General features: G+C 41.7%; 1 protein-coding gene across 7 annotated transcripts in view; it reads left to right on the top strand.

The window, feature by feature from the left end:
- The window catches only part of RHOBTB1 (Rho related BTB domain containing 1), a 74,165-nt gene extending 52,472 nt beyond the window's left edge, over positions 1-21,693 (top strand). For 4 of the 7 annotated variants that reach the window (XM_065551874.1, XM_065551878.1, XM_065551873.1 and 1 more), the window contains 7 exons: positions 3,545-3,730; positions 5,348-6,321; positions 6,755-6,873; positions 12,907-13,057; positions 15,382-15,470; positions 18,758-18,863; positions 19,420-21,693. In XM_065551874.1, coding sequence (XP_065407946.1) covers positions 3,545-3,730; positions 5,348-6,321; positions 6,755-6,873; positions 12,907-13,057; positions 15,382-15,470; positions 18,758-18,863; positions 19,420-19,589 — 1,795 coding nt within the window. In that variant the 3' untranslated portion in view covers positions 19,590-21,693. The remainder of the gene's footprint in view (positions 1-3,544; positions 3,731-5,347; positions 6,322-6,754; positions 6,874-12,906; positions 13,058-15,381; positions 15,471-18,757; positions 18,864-19,419) is intronic. The other 3 variants (XM_065551875.1, XM_065551876.1, XM_065551877.1) reach the window with 2 other exon arrangements.
- Positions 21,694-22,289: the final 596 nt, after the last annotated feature.

Genomic DNA, 22,289 nt, shown 5'->3' with positions numbered 1-22,289 from the left:
GTGAGCACTATACACTTTTTATTCTGTGTTGTAATAGAAATCAATATATTTGAAAATGTAGAAAAACATCCAAAATATTAATAAATTTCAATTGCTATTCTATTGTTTAACAGTGAGATTAAAACTGTGATTAATTGTGATTCATATTCTTTAGTTAATGGCGTGAGTTAATTGTGATTACTTGACAGCCCGAGTAACCTCTGATCATCAAGCCGAGACTGACTTTAAGTTCTGTCCTGTTTCACTATAAAATGTGTTAGATGTTTAGTTACAGTTAGCGTGAATTCAGCTGTCAAATATTCACACAGTAAGATACACTTTTCTTTCTGGCAACACTAATGAAATTGAATTTAAACAGTAATAGCAGAGATTGAGCCAGGTACTTCATGAGTACACACTACATAGTTTTCCCCCTTCCTCTCACTTTGTCAATGTTCCTCAGCCCCCATCACTTCACCTTACTATTTTTATTGTCAACTGCCAAACTGTGTGATGGTTTTGTGACCTGGACAAATGCCCACTAGGGTCTGGGTTGGCTCTATCAAACTTATTGCACTTGAGACCATCGGAATTTGGAGCAAGCACCCAAAAGCATATGGAAAGTTAGTGTATATGCCACCTACCCCTCTTTGTTTAACTGATAATTAAAAAAAAAATTAAAGTGCCTTTTCTCTAGATATTATGGATGTGCTGTAGTTTATATAAGGTCTAAATTCAAAGGAAGAGCACTTCTCTTGTATTAAATGTAAGCTCTCAGCAGTATCTGCATTGCATGTGGCTATTTTTAGAAACTGTAAGTCTTGCTAGATATGTGTCCTCAATGAAATGTAGAAAGCAGCAGTACTGAACAGTTTCATTAATGATTTAAAAGGCCAATGTTGAGATTCACAGGTCTTACTTTATCTATTCATTACACAAACTGCATACACAATAAATTTGTGCTAAATTAAAGCTTAATAGAAATGAGATGGGCAGCTTATTGCTGAGTTTAGCTGCTGACTATTCTGTTGATGTCTCTTTAGGGATAACTCTTGTTTAAAAAAAAAACAAATCCCCTTTCTCTCAATTCTTCTTAAAGCTACTAGTCAGCACTTTCCTTTTCCTAAGAGGGGTATGCAATTTATATTACATTCATGATGCTTCAAGCATCTATCAGCTGAGGGACCAAGAGCTGGGAGCCAGTTTCTAATAGCAGTCTCTCAAATAACGAACAATGATTTAGGCCCAATTCAAGAAAACCCTTAAGTGCATGCTTAAAATTTTGCTTTACGTGTTTTCCTGAGTTGGTCCCCTAGTTTTTGACAGAAGAATGGTACATAAAACAAAACAGTTGTATAGAATTGTTTGCTACAAAAAATTATCTTGATGCTTACAATTGCATATGCACGGACCCATACACACACCGTGTGACAATCTCTTATGATAAAGCATTTTTTCCTAATAGCTACAAATGTCAGTGATTTTTTTCAGAATCTCATTTTAATTGTTTACCTACACTGTTGTTTTTTGTTTTTGTTTTTTGTTTTTTTTACCTGTTCCATTATATTGTTTTTTGGGGTGAGAGGTGTTTTGTCCATATTAAAGAAATGGTCAGTGCTGGAAATTCTTTGTCAATTACAATTTTGAAGACTTTATTAAAGATCTTGGAGGTACTGTCTTGCAGTCACTCCGCACAACAAATATTTCATCGTTCTATAGAGGTGTATGATAAATGTATTTCTTCATTACAGTTTCAGGAATGTGACCTGTGTGCTCATTTGGCTATCCTGAAGCCTTTCACATTTTTACTCAACTGCTAGGTGACGCGTTGGGGTTCAACCCAGATCAGTAAGGGGCTGTGCCTTGTAGCCCTGATGCAGGGCCGGCTTTAGGCCGATTCAGCCGATTCGGCTGAATTGGGCCCTGCGCTAAGAGGGCCCCGCACCGCAGCTCTCCACCCCGCCCCTAGCTCACTTCCCCCTCCTCCCCTCCCCTACACGCTCCGCCCCCTGCTCCTCCCCCACCCCTGCTTCCCGCGAATCAGAGGTTCGCGGGAAGTCTGAAAAGAAGCAGGGGCAGGCAGGCAGCACCAGATAACCCGGGGTGGTGGGGGGTGCGAGAAGGGCTCCGGGGAGGCACGGCCTAGTCCGGCCCCAGTTCCGGCCGAGTGCGCCGGCCCACGGCGCAACTCCGGCCCAACCCGCGGCGTGGCTTCGGCTCCGGCCCCCGCGGTGCGGCTTCGGGTCCGGCCCCCCGGCCCGGCCCCCGCAGCGCAGCTCCGGCCCCCTGGCCCGGCTCCCATGGCGCGGCTCGGCTCCGGCCACCAAGGGGCTCTGGGCTGGACCCAAGCCTGGCGAACACGGCCGGAGTGCGGCTCGATTCCTGGGGGCGGGGCTTGCAGCAAGCCCCGCCCCCAGGAGTCGGGCCCCGCTCTTGCTAAAGCCGGCCCTGCCCTGATGTCTCTATGCTGTGCAGCTTTGTTTTAGAGCTTGACACCAGCAGCATGCTCTCACAGCATGATTTAACAGATTAGAGTCTTTTGTTCAAAGTGTTTTTCACCAAGTCTCTTTTCCAACATGGCTGATCAGACTCACTGCCCTGGGCCTTTCACAAAGCTCAAAGTGCTTGGTTCCTTTGTCTCTTTAGGTAAAGGATGCCAAAATGGCTTTTTCTTCTCTTTGCTTATATCTGCCAAAGTTTGCTGATCCTGCTTCAAGAGGCAGGAAGGCTTTCTGGGGATGCAGTCTCCATCGCCCAATCAAGATTGTTAAGCCACTTGCTCTCCTGGTGGCTTTGTTTACCTTGCATGTAAATGTGCTTTTCTTTGTTTTGGGTCATACCTTGCTTAATTTACATTGGAGACATATTCAAGCAGGTGGAGCAACATTCCTTTGTCTGGAACAAGCATGGCTTAGGCACTGGTTGCCAAATACATGTTAAGAACATATTTCCAGCACATATCCGTGAAGTCTTTTGTGAAGTTTGGCTTACCATACATACATCACTCAAGAAAATTAATGATCAGTGAGTTATTAGTTTTCTAGTGATATATTACATGCCAGCTTTTGGGTATATATCATGACCACAGTATGCCAACTGGCATTGGGATGCTCTTAGGGTGACAATGACCTGATAATATGAAATTTTGGTGTCCGTGACCAGAAATGTTTTTGCAGGTGATGACAATCCCGCAGAGTCAAAATAGAGAATAGCAAACTCTAGCTACTGTAAACTTCTACAGAATAGACCAACACTCTGCTTGTATACAACTTACATGGAATCTGGAATGAAGAAGCTTTCTATATCTGATATGTTGTGTTCACATGCTGTTGTGTTGGACTGTGTAGCTTTTATAAAGCTTCTGATGAATAAGATGTATTCTAATATCAGGGATTTAGTGTGTTTTTGAAAGTGTGGTTGAGCAGTGTCGGTGAGGATTAATGAAAATACGTGAAGCTGCAATGGAAAGATGAATTTTGATTACGTGTGTGTGTGTAATATATATATATATATATATATATATATATATATATATATATTTTTTCTTCTCTTGATTTCATTTTAGATCTGATGTAGTTGTTCTGTGTTTTTCAATTGCTAATCCTAATTCCTTGAATCATGTGAAAACAATGTGGTATCAAGAAATCAAGCACTTTTGTCCTCGCACACCTGTTGTTTTGGTTGGCTGCCAACTGGATCTTCGTTACGCTGATCTTGAAGCTGTTAATCGAGCCAGACGGCCTTTAGCAAGGTAAAGTTTAAAAAAAATTAACATTTTAAAAGGTTCTGGGTTTTAATCAAATATACTATTTTTCTGAAAAAAAAATTATATTATCACCCAGTATTGTCTGTTTGCCTTAGTTTCCCATCTTATAAAATGAGGATAAATAACATTGTTTCACATCCTGTCTGTTCTCTTGTCTGTTCATACTGTAAGCTCTTAATTAGTGAAATGCTGTTTGACAATGCATTTTCTACAGTGCCTAATACAATAGGGTCTGATATTGGTTGAGCCATCTGGGTATTACGGTAATATTTAAATAGTGAGCAGCAGAGATCTTACATTATGGCATGATGCATATGTGTTTTGCCACTGGAATTTATGTATTATTCCTGCCAATTGCCACTTTAGCCAGACACACCATAACTTTGGCATTTGGGGGTCAGTCTGGTTTTTGAAAATGTAACCCTAGAGCACGGCACAGAGCAAAGTGGGTATATATTTTACATAGAAAAAAAACACATTAAAAGAAAGTCATTTATATTGCAAAGTCAAGCATGCAAAAGTTAGGAACATACATATCTACTGTTGCCCTTACTATTTTAATTCTCTCCCTTTTGTGCATCCAATCTGTGCATTGAATTTTTTTCGGGACCTGTAGAAAAAATACTATATGATCATGTAACTTAAAGAGTGTCCCATAATGCATGGGGGTCTGAATTAAGGTTTCATGAGCACCTGTAAATCCTGGCATTCCCTAACTTTCAAATGCTTGACTGTCCAATCTAAACAATATCCCCTTCATATCTGTAATATTATTTCCTAATATTTTGATTTTTTAAAAGGATTTAAAAAAAAAGTATAACAGCCCTCCATCACCAGTGCATCTTCAACAGGATTTGAACCCTGAACCTTTAGCACAGACTTTTACTGCTTGAATTATGGGACTAACTAACTACATTAGCTGGCAACAGGAGAAGGCTCTTATCCCAAGAGGGAATGACCCACTGGGTCAATTGAGTGATCCAGCTCACTCCTGCCCCATGTGTCCCCACGGGAATGGGAGTAACCTGCTAGTATTGTATGCTGAGTCTAGGGAAAGGGGATGTGGCCAGGCCTAGCAGACCCAAGCCCAGCTTTCTTCTCTTTTTCCTTTCCCACCTTTCCTGTAGCTGCTCTGCCAGTTCTCAGGCAGTCAGTGTATATGCTGATGCTGCTGTTTTTGGCAGTGTCATGGGCCCGGCTCTTCAGAATGTCCACGTTCAGCTATTATTTTAGCAGGCTGCCAGCTTTTTTAATTTGGATAAGTGTGAATGGGATTTGAAGGCTTGCTTCATATTGTGAAATAATGCCTACCTATATTTAAGTAATAGGGTTATATTACAAAGTATCTACCAAATATAAACTTTCTTACCAGATTATCTATTAGGTAATATTTTTGAAGTGTCTAGTACAATGGTTGCAGATTTTCAAGGGTCTTCATGAGCTATGCCAGCTACCATTTTTATTTTTATGACCTGAATAATATGGATAATACATGTTCTTCTTTGTGTCCTAGATTTTCTGGAATGTGGTTAATGACAGCCCTGCTTTCTGTGTGAATTTTTGTTTTTGTTTTGTTTTAATTGTATTTTATTTCAATCCTAGGCCTATAAAAAGGGGAGATATTTTACCACCAGAAAGAGGCAGAGAGGTTGCCAAGGAGCTTGGGATACCATATTATGAAACTAGTGTATTTGACCAGTTTGGAATTAAGGATGTTTTTGATAATGCAATCAGAGCTGCACTAATATCCAGGAGACACCTGCAGTTCTGGAAATCACATTTAAAGAAGGTCCAAAAACCTTTACTTCAGGCTCCATTCCTACCTCCAAAGGCACCTCCTCCAGTTATTAAAATCCCAGAGTGTCCTGTAACCAGTATGAATGAGGCTGGATATTTGTTAGACAATCCATTGTGTGCAGATGTTATGTTTGTTCTTCAGGAGCAGAATCACATTTTTGCTCACAAGATTTACCTAGCTACCTCCTCTTCAAAGTTTTATGACCTTTTTTTAATGGAACGTGAAGAATCTCCAGACTTCAGTGAAATACAGTGTAGTACAGATAAGACCAGTAGGGACTTCCTGTCTAGAACTAGTCATCTTGAAACAGATGATGACAGTGATGAAGCAAATTTAAAAACTTTTGATGCCAAACTTCCAATACCAGAAATTGATGGGACTTTAAAGATGCTAGAACTTGAAACTGAAGAAACTAGTTCTACAAGGAGAGCTTTGTCCTCCTTGGGTAAAGGGTTTGTTAGTATGCATAAGGAAATACAAATCAACCCTGTATCTAATAGGAAATGTTCTGTAACTGTGGTCAAGATGGATTCCTCTGTTCAGCCTGGGCCTTTTAAAACTGTTTTACAATTTCTATATGCTGGGCAACTGGATGAAAGTGAAAAAGATCTGACAAGATTAGCACAGATTGCTGAAATCTTGGAAGTATTTGACTTGCGGATGATGGTGGAAAATATTATGAATAAAGAAGCCTTCATGAATCAAGAGATTACTAAAGCCTTTCATGTCAGGAAAGCTAACCGGATAAAAGAGTGTCTTTGCAAAGGTACATTTTCTGGTGAGTAAATAAACTCTCATAGAAAAGGCCACAATTCTCCTCTCCCTTATGCCAGTGTTACGCCACCTGCTTCAATAGTTATTCCTGACTTAAGTCAGTGTGAGAGGGGCAATGGGCCCAAAGTTTACTATATAACTGAAGGCCAACATTTTCAACAATGGGAACCTAAAGTTAGGCTCCTAAAATCCACAATTAGGCTGTTAAATAAGGGGCCAGATTCTCAAAAGTGCTGAGCTCCCATTGTCTCCTATTGAGGTCAAGGTTTTCATAACTGCTCTTCGCTTACTTCTATAAAATCAAAGACTCTGAAAAACATCGAGGAAGCAATTCCTTACTAACAAGTGTGTGCTTCTTACTATGTCTTGAATTAGTAATAGGTTCCACTTCCAGCACTGACAATTGTAGTTATGATTGTTTCTTGATCCCATGACAGATGTTACATTTAAGTTGGATGATGGAAGCATAAATGCCCACAAGCCACTGCTGATTTGTAGCTGTGAATGGATGTCTGCTATGTTTGGAGGATCATTTGTTGAAAGTTCAAACAGTGAGGTATTTGTCCACTTTGATAATTGTATTTCATGTATTTTTTTAGGGTTGCTATTTTAAGCATTGTGGTATTCTGTGAAACAATTATTTATTTAAGACTTGGCAGACAATCTCTTTTGTGTATTTATGTGTAGACCCGAAGTGTCCTTTATTTATTGGGACATTAAGTTAGAATACATTGAACAATAGCTTGCCCTCAGCAGTATGTTATGTTGCCACCACTACTTGCTGTGTCAGCAAATTAAAAAATTAATTTTGAACTCAAAGTTGTTTTCAGGTAACTGGTTATAAGTCAAGAAGTCTCAAGACAGTTTTTTACATGCCTAACTTTAAAAAAATAAGTTTTATTAAAAGTACAGATCCATAAAACATTTTGAAGTTATTTTTCCATAGTATGATCTAATCACTTCTAGTATTTTTAAAAAGAAAGGGGGAAATCCACTTAGGTCAACTTATAAGAGAGGGAAATTATTTAAATATAAGCCTTTATCCCCACTCTCCCCCCAGTAAGCAAAAGTTCTATCTAGATGCCCTGTTTTAAATGGGTTTGCTCCATCTTTCCTTTAGCATCAAAAAAAGTGTTTCATTGCCAATTAAAGCACAACTCCTGGGCCCACATAACTGCTTTTCAGAAGGAATATTGTTCTCCAATCTGTGTAAGTGTTTACATGACAGCATAACAGCTCCCAAGTAGTCTGTATACTGGGTTTCTTTAAAAGTGTTTCAAAAAGTTGGGTACATATATATTTGCATAATCAGGGCCATTACAAATTAAATCATTCTGCTAGCCCTTTGAGAGGGTTCGTGAAGTTGAGTTTAAAAAAATGCAATATTCTTGTGACCGGGTGCCTGGATGGGCTACACTGAGAATGTCAGTCAGGGCAGACAGCAAGAAATAGGGCAGACAATTCCCAAAAACTGGAGGTTTCTTCTATAATGAGATTCACCAAGCCGGTAACAAAAGAGCTTCTGCAATACCACCCTGGTTAACAAGGAGCCAAGCACAGTCCCCTTTAGGCATTCCAGCCCTTGGCTTCCATCTAGACAGCCAAATCTAATATAGTGAGAGGTCACTTAACCTCTGGTTAATATGAATCTTAGATCCTACCCAATAATCACACTGATGCCAATCCTTTAGTAACTAAAAACTAAAGGTTTAATAATATAGAAAAGAAGAGAGTTATTGAATGGTTAAAGGATCATATACATACCAGTGATTTTCAGTGTTCATAGTTCAAGATCATAGCAGTGATAGAATAAACTGCTGGCTTATAAAAGTCGCTCTGGAATCATCCCAACAAGTCAGAATCCAAAGGCAGCTTAGATGTAAAGTCTGATATAAAGCCTTTCCATGTATTTTCCAGAGTATTCCAAATAACTATTAGCAATCTCAAGGCATAAACTTTCCCTTTTCAAAGTTCAGCAGACTTGAGATGACAGGGTCTGGCCTGAGGCTTCTCTTTTATAGTTCTCTAGCAGGTTGACAAGCCTCCTCACAGAAATTGTCATAGCAGGTAGGGATGTAAATATTGTTTTAAAAGTTAACCATTTAAACTAAAAATTGATTTAGTGTAAACGGTTAACCGATTAAAGGGCCGGCCTGGCCGGTCAGCCTGGGGGTTAATGGTTAAGGCAGGTTAACCAGTAAGACTAATGCTTACCGATGAATGTTTTACATTCCTAATAGCAGGGCCTCTCCCCCCCTCCCCCCCCAGGAGGAATAGGCAATGCAGATCACCTTTGCTTTTAAGCTAATCTTCTATTTCCTATGCATACACAGGTAAACTAGTTCCACTCATTCACATAAGGCAATTAGCAGGTCCTCCATTATAACATAGATAGTTAAGCTGAAGACCATGTAGATCAGTGGTTTTCAAACTGTGGGTCATGACCCAGAACAGGGTCGCAGAATGGAAGGGATTGGGTCGTGGCGGCTCTGGTCAGCACTGCTGACAGGGCCATTAAAAGTCCAATTGGCGGTGCTGGCCGGCGAAGGCAGGCTAGTCCCTACCTGTGCCGACACCGCGCTGCGCCTCAGAAGCGGCCAGCAGTAGGTCCGGCTCCTAGGCAGGGGGCCACGGGGCTCCGTGCACTGCTCCTGCTCTGAACACTGGCTCCGCGAACCGGCCAATAGGAGCCTGGGGTGGGGGGTGCGGTGCCTATGGGTGAGAGCCATACGGAGCCACTTGCGCACCTCCACCTAGGAGCTGGACCTGCTGCTGGCCACTTTCAGGGTGCAGCGTGGTCCGCGGTGCCAGGACAGGCAGGAAGCCTGCCTTAGCATTCCTACTGAACCGCTGACCGGGAACCGCCAGAGGTAAGCCTGTGCCCCAACCCCGCACCCCAATCCCCTGCCCCAGCCTTGAGCCACCCCCAAACCTGGAGCCCCTTCCTGAACCCCAAACCCCTCATCCCTGGCCCCACCCCAGAGCCTGCACCCCCCCCCCATCCAGAGCCCTGGCCTGCTCCTGCACCTCAACCATCTGCCACATCCCTGACCCCCTCGCCCCCCAACCCAGAGCCCCTTCCTGCAGCCCTCACCCCTGCACCCCAACCCTCTGCCCCAGCCCTGAGCCCCTCCCACAAACCCCTCATCCCCAGCTCCGTTGAGTCGGGGGGGCATCAACAATTTTCTTCAGTGGTTTTCAAACTTTTTTTCTGGCGCCCCAGTTGATGTAGATAATATTAGTTTTCCTGCAGTATCTCACATCTTTGATATTAAGGTTAAGTGAACCATTCACATACATAATGTAAGGCAGTTAAGCCAGGAAAGGAAATTAGTATCTACAAGCTAATTTGGTTACATTGTTAAACTTCTAACAGGATTTTTGTAAACACAGACAGATACTCTTAGCATCTTTCACATTCAAGTAAATTGTCTTGATTACAATTTTAATGCCTCCTGTTAAGTTGTTATGGGTCATACAAAGTCAGCTGGTCTATCAGTGTCACAAGACTATCTATGCAACCCAATGTGTTAAACTAATAGAATGGACCTGGCTTACAGTACATCAACAAAAACTAGGGGCTTAATACTGACCCAGTCTCCTTGTTCTCTTGTGTAGGGCATGTATGAGATGCTGTGTAAACTGTCTCAACATAGTGGAGTAGGTCATGGCAAAGACCTCTTTTAGGCAGTCCAGTAACTTTTGGGAAGGGCTGTGTGTGCATTAAGCTGATTGTTTGGATCAGTCTTTGCAGAGTCCTTTTTTCAAATTTATTGATTTCCTGATTTTTGTCATGTTGTTGTCTTCTTAATATTAATGGGACTTACATTAACATCCAGGGGAAAATATGCCCCTTAGTAGTGTTATAACTGAACTTTTCTGTATTTAATATTCTAGAAGACAGTATTCTATTTAAATTGTTCTCATTACTTTTAATATAGCAGTAAGCACAATTCCCTCCCCAGAGGCACACTCAGCAAGTTGGTCATTAAAAATACATACCTCAATTGTAGTAAGCAATACATAGCAATAAGAATATATATTCATTTTACACAAGCCTATTTCTAATAATAAATTTAATAGTCTTAGCTCATCTTTTGCAATTTAATATTTTAAATGTACTAAACTTTAGTTTTCTGGAGTTTGTGCAATATAGTACTTGGATCTGAGAGCTTTAAAAGTACAAATTGGAATGTGTATATAGCTTATTGCTTTGGTCTAGTTTACAGAAACATAATGATTTGCTTCTCACTGAAATTTGTCTGAATTCTGTAGGTAGAACACAGATTTTTATAAGATAAGCACTAAATGGTCAATATGCAAGTTAACAAAAAAATAATCAGTGTTACAACCAACTTTTCTTAGTGTAACTTGCATTTGGACTGACAAGCCAGTAGATCCAATGTGGCAGCTGCTTCATCAAATGACGCACGACAAAGGGTCCGATCCAAACCCTATTGAAATTAGTTGAAAGGCTGCTACTGACTTCAGTGAATTTTGGATCCAGCCTCTAGTGGCTGCAGGGACAGACATATTAAGTTTGCTGCTATTGTATGTGTTTTGTTTACTGTAGTAGATTATTTTGTCTATTTTCTTCTTCGCCTACAGCAAAACAAGGGAATTTAATTTTGCTTTGCTACTTTAAAAAAAAATCATGGACTAATATTTTCCAGGTATTTTCTCAGATCCTAGTGATTTTTTGTGTGTGTGTCATTTCGGTTGCCTAACTTAAGACACCCTTAAAGGTACCTGAATTTCAGAAAATGCTCATCACTCGCCTTCTGAAAACCAGATCTCTTAAAGTGTTGCAAGTGGAGCTCTTAAAAACTGAGGTGCCCAAAATCACTAGTCATTTTGTGAAAATCATTGCCCTATTCTATAATTTATTTTAGTCCCTTTTATGTGAGGTTTGTATGCCATTACTAACACAGGTTGAAATAGTAAACACAATCAGGGCCACCCGGGGCGGGAGGGGCAAGTGGGGCAATTTGCCCCAGGCCTCGGGCCCCGCGAGCCCTGGCCTGGCGGCAGTCCGGGTCTTCAGCGGCATTTCGGCGGTGGGGGGGTCCTTCAGTGCTACCGAAGACGCAGAGCGACTGAAGGGTCCCCGCCGCCAAAATTCTGTCGAAGACCCGGACCGCTGCCGGGTGAGTACAAGCGCCGCAGCTCCCCCGCTTTGCCCCAGGCCCCCTGAATCCTGTGGATGGCCCTGAACACAATTGTCAATGCCTGTTTAAGTGTACTGCTAGGATTTTTTTAAAGGAGAGGAAGGGAATTAGGCATCCAACTCCCATTGATTTGATAGGGAATTGGGCACCCAAATCACTTAAACCCCTTAAAAATTCCAGCCTATGTTTATGTTAATTGGGGAGGAGTTGGGCTTTCTTCCTTTTTGACACCTGCTATGGCTACATTCATCAGTATTTCAATAGCCATAGCCTTGCTGTTCTCCGCTTTCATTCATTACTAATTAACTGAAAGTGTTAATAGCAATGGAGATGCAAATTAGAGCTATCGAAAGCAATCCCTGTAGAAAAAGTGGTAGTACTAGCTATTGAAAAATAATTAGCAGTAGAAGATAATTTTCTGAATTGTTTTTAGCTCAATAGTATTTATATTAGGAGCACCAATTAGCTAATACTGACGAGTGGTCCAAAGCCATAAAGGAGCAACCTGCTCACAAGGCTTCTGTGTATTTTTCTCCATCCTTTAGGCTAACCAATATTTGAGTTTTTTATGGAGTGCCTTGGTGTATGTGACTTTGGATAGGAAAATAGAAAGCTTTAACCAGTGTTGATGATACAAATATAACCATAAGCCAGGATCACTTCTGATCAGTCAGACTGAAGTACATTAATCCCTGTTTGTAACTATTTTTTGTTCTAATGATTTTTCTATCTGTTAGTTGTCTTACTGCATGTTCTCCAAAATATCCCTGCCCAAAGCATTGGCATTTCTTTTCTTAGTGCCATTATCTGATTGCTATTGAAAAGATTGTGCATCATAGGGAGTTAGGCTTCATTATTCAAGGTGTATATGTTTTCACAATGGACTATGGGGATGCAGCTCTGGGACTTATTTGGCAATAACCCACTGACTGCTCCTGAACACTTGAGTCTATACAAGTAAGAAACAACTCTAATATTCCAGACAGTATTCAAAACGGCAGTGACAGCTACACTGTTTATAAAGAAAAAGTGGTTGCTTTATTGATAGCCATGAAATATTACCATACCATCCATTGAGTTTTACTGGTAACTGCTCTGACATCAAACAGTCCCACTTTTTAAAGTTGTGGCCCAGATGATCTGCTGGTGCAACTTACATTAACTTTGGTGGAGCTGCATACATTTAAACTGGCTGAGGATCTGACTTCATGTACATACATAACTAGAATCTGACAGATTTGTTGAAAGCTCTTGAGCTTTAAATCTAATGTGGAGTCTCTCTAATATTTTACTATATTTCTAAAACATGACAGCAGGGAAAAGGATAGCAAGGTGGGAGAGGAAGCATATGGCCTGTATGCGCTAAGTGCTTGACTACCTATCTTTCACTAGAGAACATTTTTTAAAATACCTTTTTCCAGGTTGTTCTTCCCAACATAAACAAGACTTCTATGCAGGCAGTTCTGGATTATTTGTATACCAAGCAATTATCATCGAGTCAGGAGCTGGACATGCTTGAATTAATTGCACTGGCAAACAGATTTTGCCTCCCACACTTGGTTGCACTGGCAGGTAAGGATTCTGACTCTTTGCAGGTGCAATGCCTTCATGGACTGCTGTATTACTTCTTAGTGATTTTTGAACATATACAATATTTTTTGCCATGAATGCTGAGGGAAAGAAATGCCATTCCTTTATATAAAGCCAAATTGTATTACAATATGGTATTTTCACTTTTTAAAAAATGTACTTGTCTTTTTCTTTCCACTCTCTAGGACTTGTGCTAAATTAATGCAGTCCTTTTAAAATGTTCCATACTTCAGAAATAGGAAGTGAAACCTTCTCTTCAGCATTAATATAATGTCTGCAATTCATAATGTCCATTCTATTATTCTTAACTTACAGCAAAACAGTAGGGACACTAAGCTTTCCATTATAATGAACTAGGCTTTCCATGATAAAATCCATTTAGAGAGCATAATAACTGAGCCAATTTAAAATTGATCTGATTCAAACTCTTTGTAGAGTGCTGTCCAGATCTATTTTTACTGCCCAAACTAGAGTCAGTTAGTTATTCTGCTGTAGATATGGGGGCTCTACATGCATAATTTCAAGAAAATCAACTTTTTCATCTTTAAGTTAGACCAAAACGGCAGCATGGGATACTTTAATACTAAATCCACATGCACCAAACTTCTAGATAGTGATTTTTTTTCTGTTTCGTAGCATCATACCAAAAGAGGGTGGAGATTCTGAGAGATGGGAAGACCAAGTTGAACAAATTCTCAAGAAGAATTTTAGTCATTTCCTTGAGTGTCATGTACCCAAGCCCTCAGGTAGCTTTAAGTTGTGCAACAAGACATTCAATTGTTGACAGCATTACGGAACTAACTTAGGCCCTGCTCCTACCAAAATTTTTGTGTGGCCTTATATAGATATCCTTCTCAGCATTTGTGGAACAAATGTGCTTTTAATGGTAAGAACATCTTATTCTGTCTCATTTAGTGAAATATTTATTGTGAATTCAAAGGCTACTTTTTGTCCTGTTGCTATGATTGCACACAATGGAGTTGAATCAGGCTAGCTGTGGTTGTCTCTAACATTCTGTCAGAAGGAATGCTTGCTCTGTTGCACCCCCTTCTGGCCAAGTGTGGCTCTGATGAGGCCTGTCTTAGTTCCCTGTTCACTCAGGCTCCTTTTAGAAGTCGACATTGTTGAGATATTCAAACCACTCCCCCTTCTGGGGTCTCATTTATTAAGTCCTGCACAAAGTCTTTCAAAACAGAATTCAAACTTACAAAGTCATCAACCCAGTTTCATCAGCACCCAGTCCCACCCCCCGAGGGTCAGTCCTCTCCTTAAAGTTCCTTTCTTTCAACCCAGACCCAAGCTGGGCATACCCCCTCCTCCTGAGGGTCTGTCTTCCTGCTCTCCCAGCACCTCTTGCCTGGAGTTTGGCCTTTTCTACAGGCCTTTCCCCTGCTAATTCAGGGCCAGAAGGAGCCTTCTTACTCCCTGCAGTGTCTGCAGGCATTTGCCAAGAACCACCTGCAGCTGTACCCACACCTTTTTATAAAGCCAAGGTACCTCTCATTAATCCCAGCTGGGCAGCAGGTAATGGTGCACTGGACCCCGATAACTCTCAGAGGAGCCAGTCATCCTGGCACACACTCCATCCTATTATCAGATGTTGATCCTTCTGGGAAAGGGGTAAGTGGGTTCTGCTGACTTACCGAGGCAGGTGGCTTACCTCACCTAGATACAAGAAACCAGGGGAGAGGGTGTATTCTGGAGGCTGAGCATTCCTAAGGGGGGAACCATAGGAGCAGCCACTCCTGAGAAGACTCAAAGTGAACATTGCTGTCATTATTAATTTCTTCATGAATAGAGCCAAACCATAACAGTGGGGGGGGGGGGTGAGGTTTTGATTCTGCGTAGTACCTGGACTCTGTTCTAGAGCAGGTTGGGAACAGCACTTACTCAGAGGTATCCTTTATAGGGAATCCAAAGGTTCTAACTACTAGGGAATCAGGCATGATTATTTCATAAACATAAGCACATGCAAGATCTGTGTGTACAAAAGGACATATTTACACTTAGGGGGCAAATCCTCAGCTAGTGTAAACTGTCCTAGCTCTGTTGACTGGGGATCTACTCCTAGATAGATGAGGGCAACTCCAGAGACCACAATGGAGCTGCATCTGCTTACGCCAGCTCTGACTCTGATCAGAAGTCCGAATAGATCTGCTGCTGGTGCAGTAGTTGCTGTATTTCTCTTTCATGCTAACACACAAATTCTTTGGTTCTTGGTTCGCTAAATGAACTGCATTTATAAATAATGTTACCCTGAAATACGTATTTTTACAGTGTCAGCTATTAGTTTTCTACTTTAACAGAGCAGCATGCTGTGCAGGAGCTGACTAAAGCCTCAGGGAATGGCATTGGCATAGATGGTGAAGTACTCTCCTATTTGGAATTGGCCCAGGTTAGTAGTGACTGATTTTTAACCTTTTTAAAGGCATTCTGCCCAATTGCAGTACTTTGAAAAATGATGGTGTTGAGCATTATATCTGCACAAATAAAGCCTTTCAAACAAAGGACCCCTTGTTTCCACTGAAAAGAATTGAGGGACCACAGTTATCGTGCTGTACTCAGGCTTCTCGGCGTCTTAATTTTTAAAACTTAATTGCTGTGATAATAACACTGTATCTTTTAAAATGTTTAATGTCCTTTGAAGAACAGATTTACCTTCTCCACATCAGTTGAGAAATCAGGCTCTATATATTGAGGCTTAGTTTTGTGTCTATCAAATACATATTTCAGTTTTTACTTGTGGGGAAGCCTATGTAAGGTGGCAGAGCCTAGTGTCTCCAGCCTTGTGTCTCATGCCCTGAAATCCCATGAAGTAAAGCTCTCTCGCTTTCTCACACTCAGGCATTCTCAGTGAGTGTCACCATTTTATGCCTACATGCCCCCTAAATCTTTCTCCATTAGGTTGTTATGAATGTAGTACCTGTCCTGCATTGGGAGGGCAGAGTTAGACTATGTCTACACTGCGCACCATACAGCGGTGCAGCTGTGCCGCTGCAGTCGCACCATTGTAACATGCGCAGTGTAGCTGCTGTTTGTCAACAGGAGAAAGCTCTCCCGGTGACAAAATAAAACCACCTCCAATGAGGAGCGGTAGCTTTGTCAGCGGGAGATCATCTCCTATCGATGAAGCACTGTCCACACCAGCGCTTTTCGTCGTCAAAACTTTTGTCATTCAGAGGGATGTTTTTTTCACACCCCTGAGCGACAAAAGTTTTAACGACGAAAGTGCAGTTGTAGACATGGCCTAAGTGGCCATCCTCAAGGGGGACATCTCTGCAACACCGAGCCATTCCTTTGTGACTCTGAGCGAATTGCCCATCATGCTACATTACATTCAAGCACATCACTTCTCTGCCTGAGCTCCAGAGACCCTGAGAGACAGAGTCCAAAGTTGACTCTTTGTTTCTAAATATGTGACTGTGTTTTCCTAAAGGAGTGTTGCAATATGGTTTCTTCAGGGATGCGGTAGTAAAAGATATTTTGCTTGTTATATCAGAAATTGAGTTATAGAGTTTAAGGCCCGAAGGCTGACCTCCTGTATATCACAGGCCACCAACACCACCCAGCCAAAGTTAGAAAAAAGTATTACAGTCCACAAATGATTCTTCAAAACACCCTAATGACTAGGTCGGGTAGGGTTACCATACGTCCTCTTTTTCCCGGACATGTCCGGCTTTTCGGCACTCAAACCCCCGTCTGGGGGGAATTGCCAAAAAGCCGAACATGTCCGGGAAAATGGCAGCTCTGCTCCTCCCCGACTCTTCGGCTCTGTTTAAGAGCCGGGCTGCCCGAGCGCTACCGGCTTCGGGCAGCCCCGTGCCTCCAGACCCTGCGCCGCCGGAGCCCAGGAGAGGAAGTGCCCGGCCGGAGGCTGGGGTCCGGAGGCAAGGGGGCTGGCCGAAGCCGGTAGCGCTCGGGCAGCCTGGCTCTTAAACAGAGCCGAAGAGTCGGGGAGGAGCAGAGCCGCCGCGCCGGGAGGCTCTGCTCCTCTTCGGCTCTGTTTAAGAGCCGGGCTGCGCGAGAGCTACCAGCTTCGGGCAGCCCCCCTGCTTCCAGACCCTGCGCCCCCAGCCGGGCACTTCCCCACCCGGGCTCCGGCGGCTCAGGGTCCGGAGGCACGGGGGCTGCCCGAAGCCGGTAGCGCTCGGGCAGCCCGGCTCTTAAACAGAGCCGAAGAGGAGCAGAGCCTCCAGCCGCAGCGGCTCTGCTCCTCTTCGGCTCTGTGTAACTGACACAGTGTCAGTTACACAGAGCCACCGCGCCGGGAGGCTCTGCTCCTCTTCGGCTCTGTTTAAGAGCCGGGCTGCCCGAGCGCTACCGGCTTCGGGCAGCCCCTGTGCCTCCGGACCCTGCACCGCCGGAACCCGGGAGGGGAAGTGCCCGGCTGGGGGCGCAGGGTCCGGAGGCATAGGGGCTGCCCAAAGCCCGAGCGCTACCGGCTTCACGGTTTGCTGGGCAGCCTCCAGACCCTGCGCCCCCGGCTGGGTGCTTCCCCTCCCGGGCTCCAGCTGCGCTGGGGAAGCGCCGGCTGGGGGCTCAGGGTCTGGGGGCTGCCCGGCAAACCCTGAAGCCGGTAGCACTGGGGCAGCCCTTTCCCCCTGGCTGGGAATGGAAGGGAGGAGGGGGCGGAGTTAGGGTGGGGAAGGGGCGGGGTTGGGTCGGGGCTAGGGGTGGGGAAATGGGCGGGGCCAGGGCCCGTGGAGGGTCCTCTTTTTTTATTTTTGAGATATGGTAACCCTAAGGTCGGGCTTCTACCTGTGCTATTAGACCCTTGCTTTCATGACCGGCATGTAGTGCCTACTGGCCACTGCAAGCGTCCCGTCATCTGCTTTCAGCTCTGTCTCGACTCATGACACTCTTACTAACCCAGTTCTGAATCTCTTCCGAGAAAAGAATGCTAGTTCTGCTAAACTATGGGGGTTGTTGGGTTGGTGGTTGGGTACAGAAGTCATAAATTCAAATCCTGTTATGATTTGATATGCATCCTGTGCCATACAACAATGTGAAGTGTTTATGACCTGTTAAGGTTTTAAACAGGCAATCAGAATGCCAAATAGATGCACATGCTTTACCAATCAGACTCATATTATAGCTCTACTTTCTTATGAGCAGACTGCCTGTTCCAGGCTTTGTACTGTGCTTTCACAACAGTGCCTTAAGTTCTATCATTGAGAACACTTCTCTGGGGAGTTACTTACTACAGGGTAAGATTTGTAGTAACTTGATGGCTGCTGCAAACCTAGGTTTAAGTGCATAGGATCACAGTTAGAGCCCAATCCTATGAGATACTGAGTGCCTCCTGCCAGATGCTAAGGGCCTTAAACTCCCACTGAAGTGAAATAAAGTTGAAGCTGTTCACATCTCTCAGGAGGTGCTCAGCACATTGCAGAAAGTGTTAGAACCCTAACTCAGCTACTCCCACTGACAATCCCATTTTGACCACTGAGTGCGCCAGTGGATTTTTGTGTAAAAGGAACAATAACTCTAAATCCAAATGGTGCAGCTAGAAGCATCCTCTGAGCAGCTGCTCAGTCTCTGCTGAGTGTTATGCAATAATCCCCAATGCTGAGAGCATGGCAGGATAGAGTCATTTAGGGATCACGCTTGCCTTAACTCGTAGCTTTTGTGCAAGATGACCAGTAGTATCAGGAAATGTAAACTGACTGTCTTTGCTTGTAGTTTCACAATGCTAATCAGCTGGCAGCGTGGTGCTTGCACTACATCTGCACCAATTACAACAATGTTTGCTCCAAATTCCGTAAAGAAATAAAAGCGAAGTCTCCAGGTAAGACCATCTTCAATTTTCCCCCCCATCTTTTCCTGATCTGTTTTCTTTTTTCTTTCTGTCCTTTGAACATGAACAAGTGAATTAGCTTCACTAAACTATGATGGAAACCTAGTATTCTCTCCATCTTGAGTTCTTCTGATCAGATAACCAAAGAGTTAGAATCCTCCTTCTGCCTCATGGACCAGACTTACGTATATAACTCCTATCAACTGCACTAAGAATGGCATGAATGTCTCCCTATGCTTCGCCTCAAAAAATATATTTGGTGTCTGAATGTATTTTACGTTCTTCTGTCATAGAACAATAAACAGTGTGCTGTGCTTAAGCTGCTTTCATCTGAGCCTCTGAGCACTTTACAAACATTTAGTTAATCCATAACAGCATTGCACTGAGACAGGTGAGTATCCTTATGTCCATTTTGCTGGTGGTTAAACTGAGGCACAGAAAGGATAGTGAGTTAACCAAGGTAAATAAATGTCTTGCATGTCCTACTTTGTTTGTGTCCCAGTTTTAGTATCTAAGTATCTTATTACTTTTTTTTGTTTTAAATCAGATAATCAAGAATATTTTGAGAGACATCGCTGGCCTCCTGTATGGTACTTAAAGGAAGAAGATCACTACCAGCGTGTTAAAAAGGAAAGAGAAAAGGAAGATATTGCACTGAATAAACATCATTCAAAACGGAAGTGGTGCTTCTGGAATTCTTCTGCTATAGTTGCCTGAGCAAAGCAAACACATGTAAACACTACAATGGTGTAATTATAACACTGCTCTAAAATTAGTCTTATGGTTAGAAATAAGATGTAGTTCAGGTTCCCGGCACTGATTTTATTCCATGTTTTGCATTTATCATTGTTAGGGTCAAAAGCACAAGCTCAGCTATAGTGAGCCTGGAATAGTTCCTTAAACTGATGTGTGCATTTTTCCTTAGTAAGCAAAATAAGCATCTACCATTATTACATCTCTTTTTATACCAAAACAAATCCAGCATTAATGTTTCAAACTCTAAATTGGGAAATATTTTTATACTGTCTTGTGTATTTTGTTTAAATAAAAATTCTGGGTATAACTTTATTTCACAGACCACAAAATAACCACATAGCAGCTTTGTAATTAGATTTTAACTATTTTTCTTATGTGAGTACAGCGAAATATAAACCAACACCCCCTCTTAACAGATAACCTGTCTTAAGTGACCAGTTTAAAAGTACCCCGTGAAAATTATCATCATAGTAATCATCAGCTTCTACTAGGCAACCAGTTTTTGTCCCTACGTTCCATGCACTCATAACATAATTAGATGGTTATTTCTTCTTTCTAAAGTAAAGGATTATAATAAGATCAAATAACTGCAAGTTATAGAGCATTTAATCTTTGTTCAACTGAATAATAAGCAGTATGATTACCTGTTCAACTGCAGGAACATGTATTTCTAATATTTGCCATGTAAGTGCATATAATTATGATTATATGGGCCATGTGAAATCTAGTGATTCTAAGTATTCAGAGGTTTTAAAGGTCTAGATTGAAGAGGATAATTTTAAAATCATTAGAAGGGCTTATTAATTTAAATCTTTATCCAGGGCAAACTCAGTATGGATCTGAATACAAAAAGCAGATATGCTGGTAGTCTTGGAATTACTGTATTGTAGTTGGTTACTCTTTGAGAGCCTAATTCTGCAGTCATTTCTCTTTCAAAACTCCTTTTTGCTTCTACATGAGTTATGCAAATGAAAGGTTGCACAAACAAGTAGATACATTCCTCTATTGTTGCTGTAGCATCTTGCAAATGAAGAATGATATTTTAAATTAGATTACATTCCTTCTGGAAGCAGATATTCCAAGAAAGCACAAAACTGCAGTCTCAGTGAATAAAAATCTCCGCATTGTTTAAATAGTAGGAGGGGGGGAAAAATCCAGTGTTTTGAAATTTCCTTTGGGTTTATGATTTTTTAATGACTGTCACTCTGAACTTACAGTGTTGCATTAGAAAAATATAAGGCTGGGGTTGCTTTGAAAAGACCAAACTAAAACACTTCTAAAATTATACTATAGAGCATATGCAGGCCTATGAAGTGTCTCAGGCACATTTCTGTAATTGAGGTAGTATTATGTTATCAGTTTTGTTAATGCTGTTTTCTGCAGGCAGCTCAGCATACTAATGTGAAAAGCTTTTTATTTTTATTTTTCCTGTATTCATAGACAAGGCAGTAAGTTCAAACCCCAGTGCTGAGAGTCAGGAAAGGTTTCAGACTGAAAGCCATACACACTTCCAAATACTCAGCTTCAAGTCAGAGCTTGTTCTTGGGAGATGCCACCCTAGGGTGGTAGAAGCTGCTTAGCATGGGTGCTGAAGAGACTCCTGTAAAGAAAACAGGTGACAGACTCCATCACCTACAAGATTTATCACTGTACAGTGATAAAGAAGGGCTATAGAGAAAGGATGGCTGCAAGTGTATCCGCATTAATTCCTGGCCAGTAGTATTGTAAATTGTGGAGGGATGAAAAAATGAGAGAATAAATATCAAGACTGGGATGGAATTAACATTTGTTCAGTCATAAAATGTTAACAGATCATGTTTAATAAGTATTGCTACTAGGTTTTACATAACCAAAGCTACTGTATGATTGTAATTTTGCCAAACTGTAATGGATAGATAAATGAACCTGGGGGTATATGCAATAATATCCAGTTGTATTAGTTATCAGCTACTATAACCAAGTGGCTGGTTCATTTGGTTAATGCTGTCTATGGCCTTTAATCTTGGTGGTTATTTGTGTTTTTTATTTTGAAAAAAAAAGTCAATAAAACTGTTTAGTTATAAAATGTCTCCCAGTTCTTTGAATCACCTTTCTAAATATTGTATAAATTGTTTCACTTTTTTATGGTGTTTGTCAACATTCAATAGTAGTAAAATATGTTTAACAAAATAGTCTATTGAATTTGTGATCACATGGCATATCAAAACTTACAGTTCAGAATGTTATAGGAGAGCCACTTGCATTTGTATTTATTGATTGGAGAAAAGAATATGGTAGGTGCTTGTCACTTAATATAAAGCTACAAACCAAAACAAACAGTGTCACTTTTTCACACTGTTCCTAATACATAATCACCAGGCTGTCACCCGTGCAATGAGAAGCAAACTCTACATGACAGAAAACAGGAAGAGACACCAGGAGTTCTTGTAGGGATTTTGGTTGGTTGGCATTTTGTTTTGTTTTGTTTTTATTATGTATACTATGAGCTTGCTAAATTGACTACTTTTCTTTAGTTGGTTTCCACTAGCAGATATTCTTCAACAAGCAAAACCTCTAATTACAAGTTAGTGAACTTGTAGCAACAATTCCTCTTGATAGATCTATGCAGTTAAATTGACAAAGCTAAAAAGTTACATTTTTTTTTTTAGAGAACTTGCAAGA

This window comes from Chrysemys picta, chromosome 7 (assembly GCF_011386835.1).
Source record: "Chrysemys picta bellii isolate R12L10 chromosome 7, ASM1138683v2, whole genome shotgun sequence".
NCBI lineage: Eukaryota > Metazoa > Chordata > Testudines > Emydidae > Chrysemys > Chrysemys picta.
This window is presented reverse-complemented; position numbering and strand designations above follow the sequence as displayed.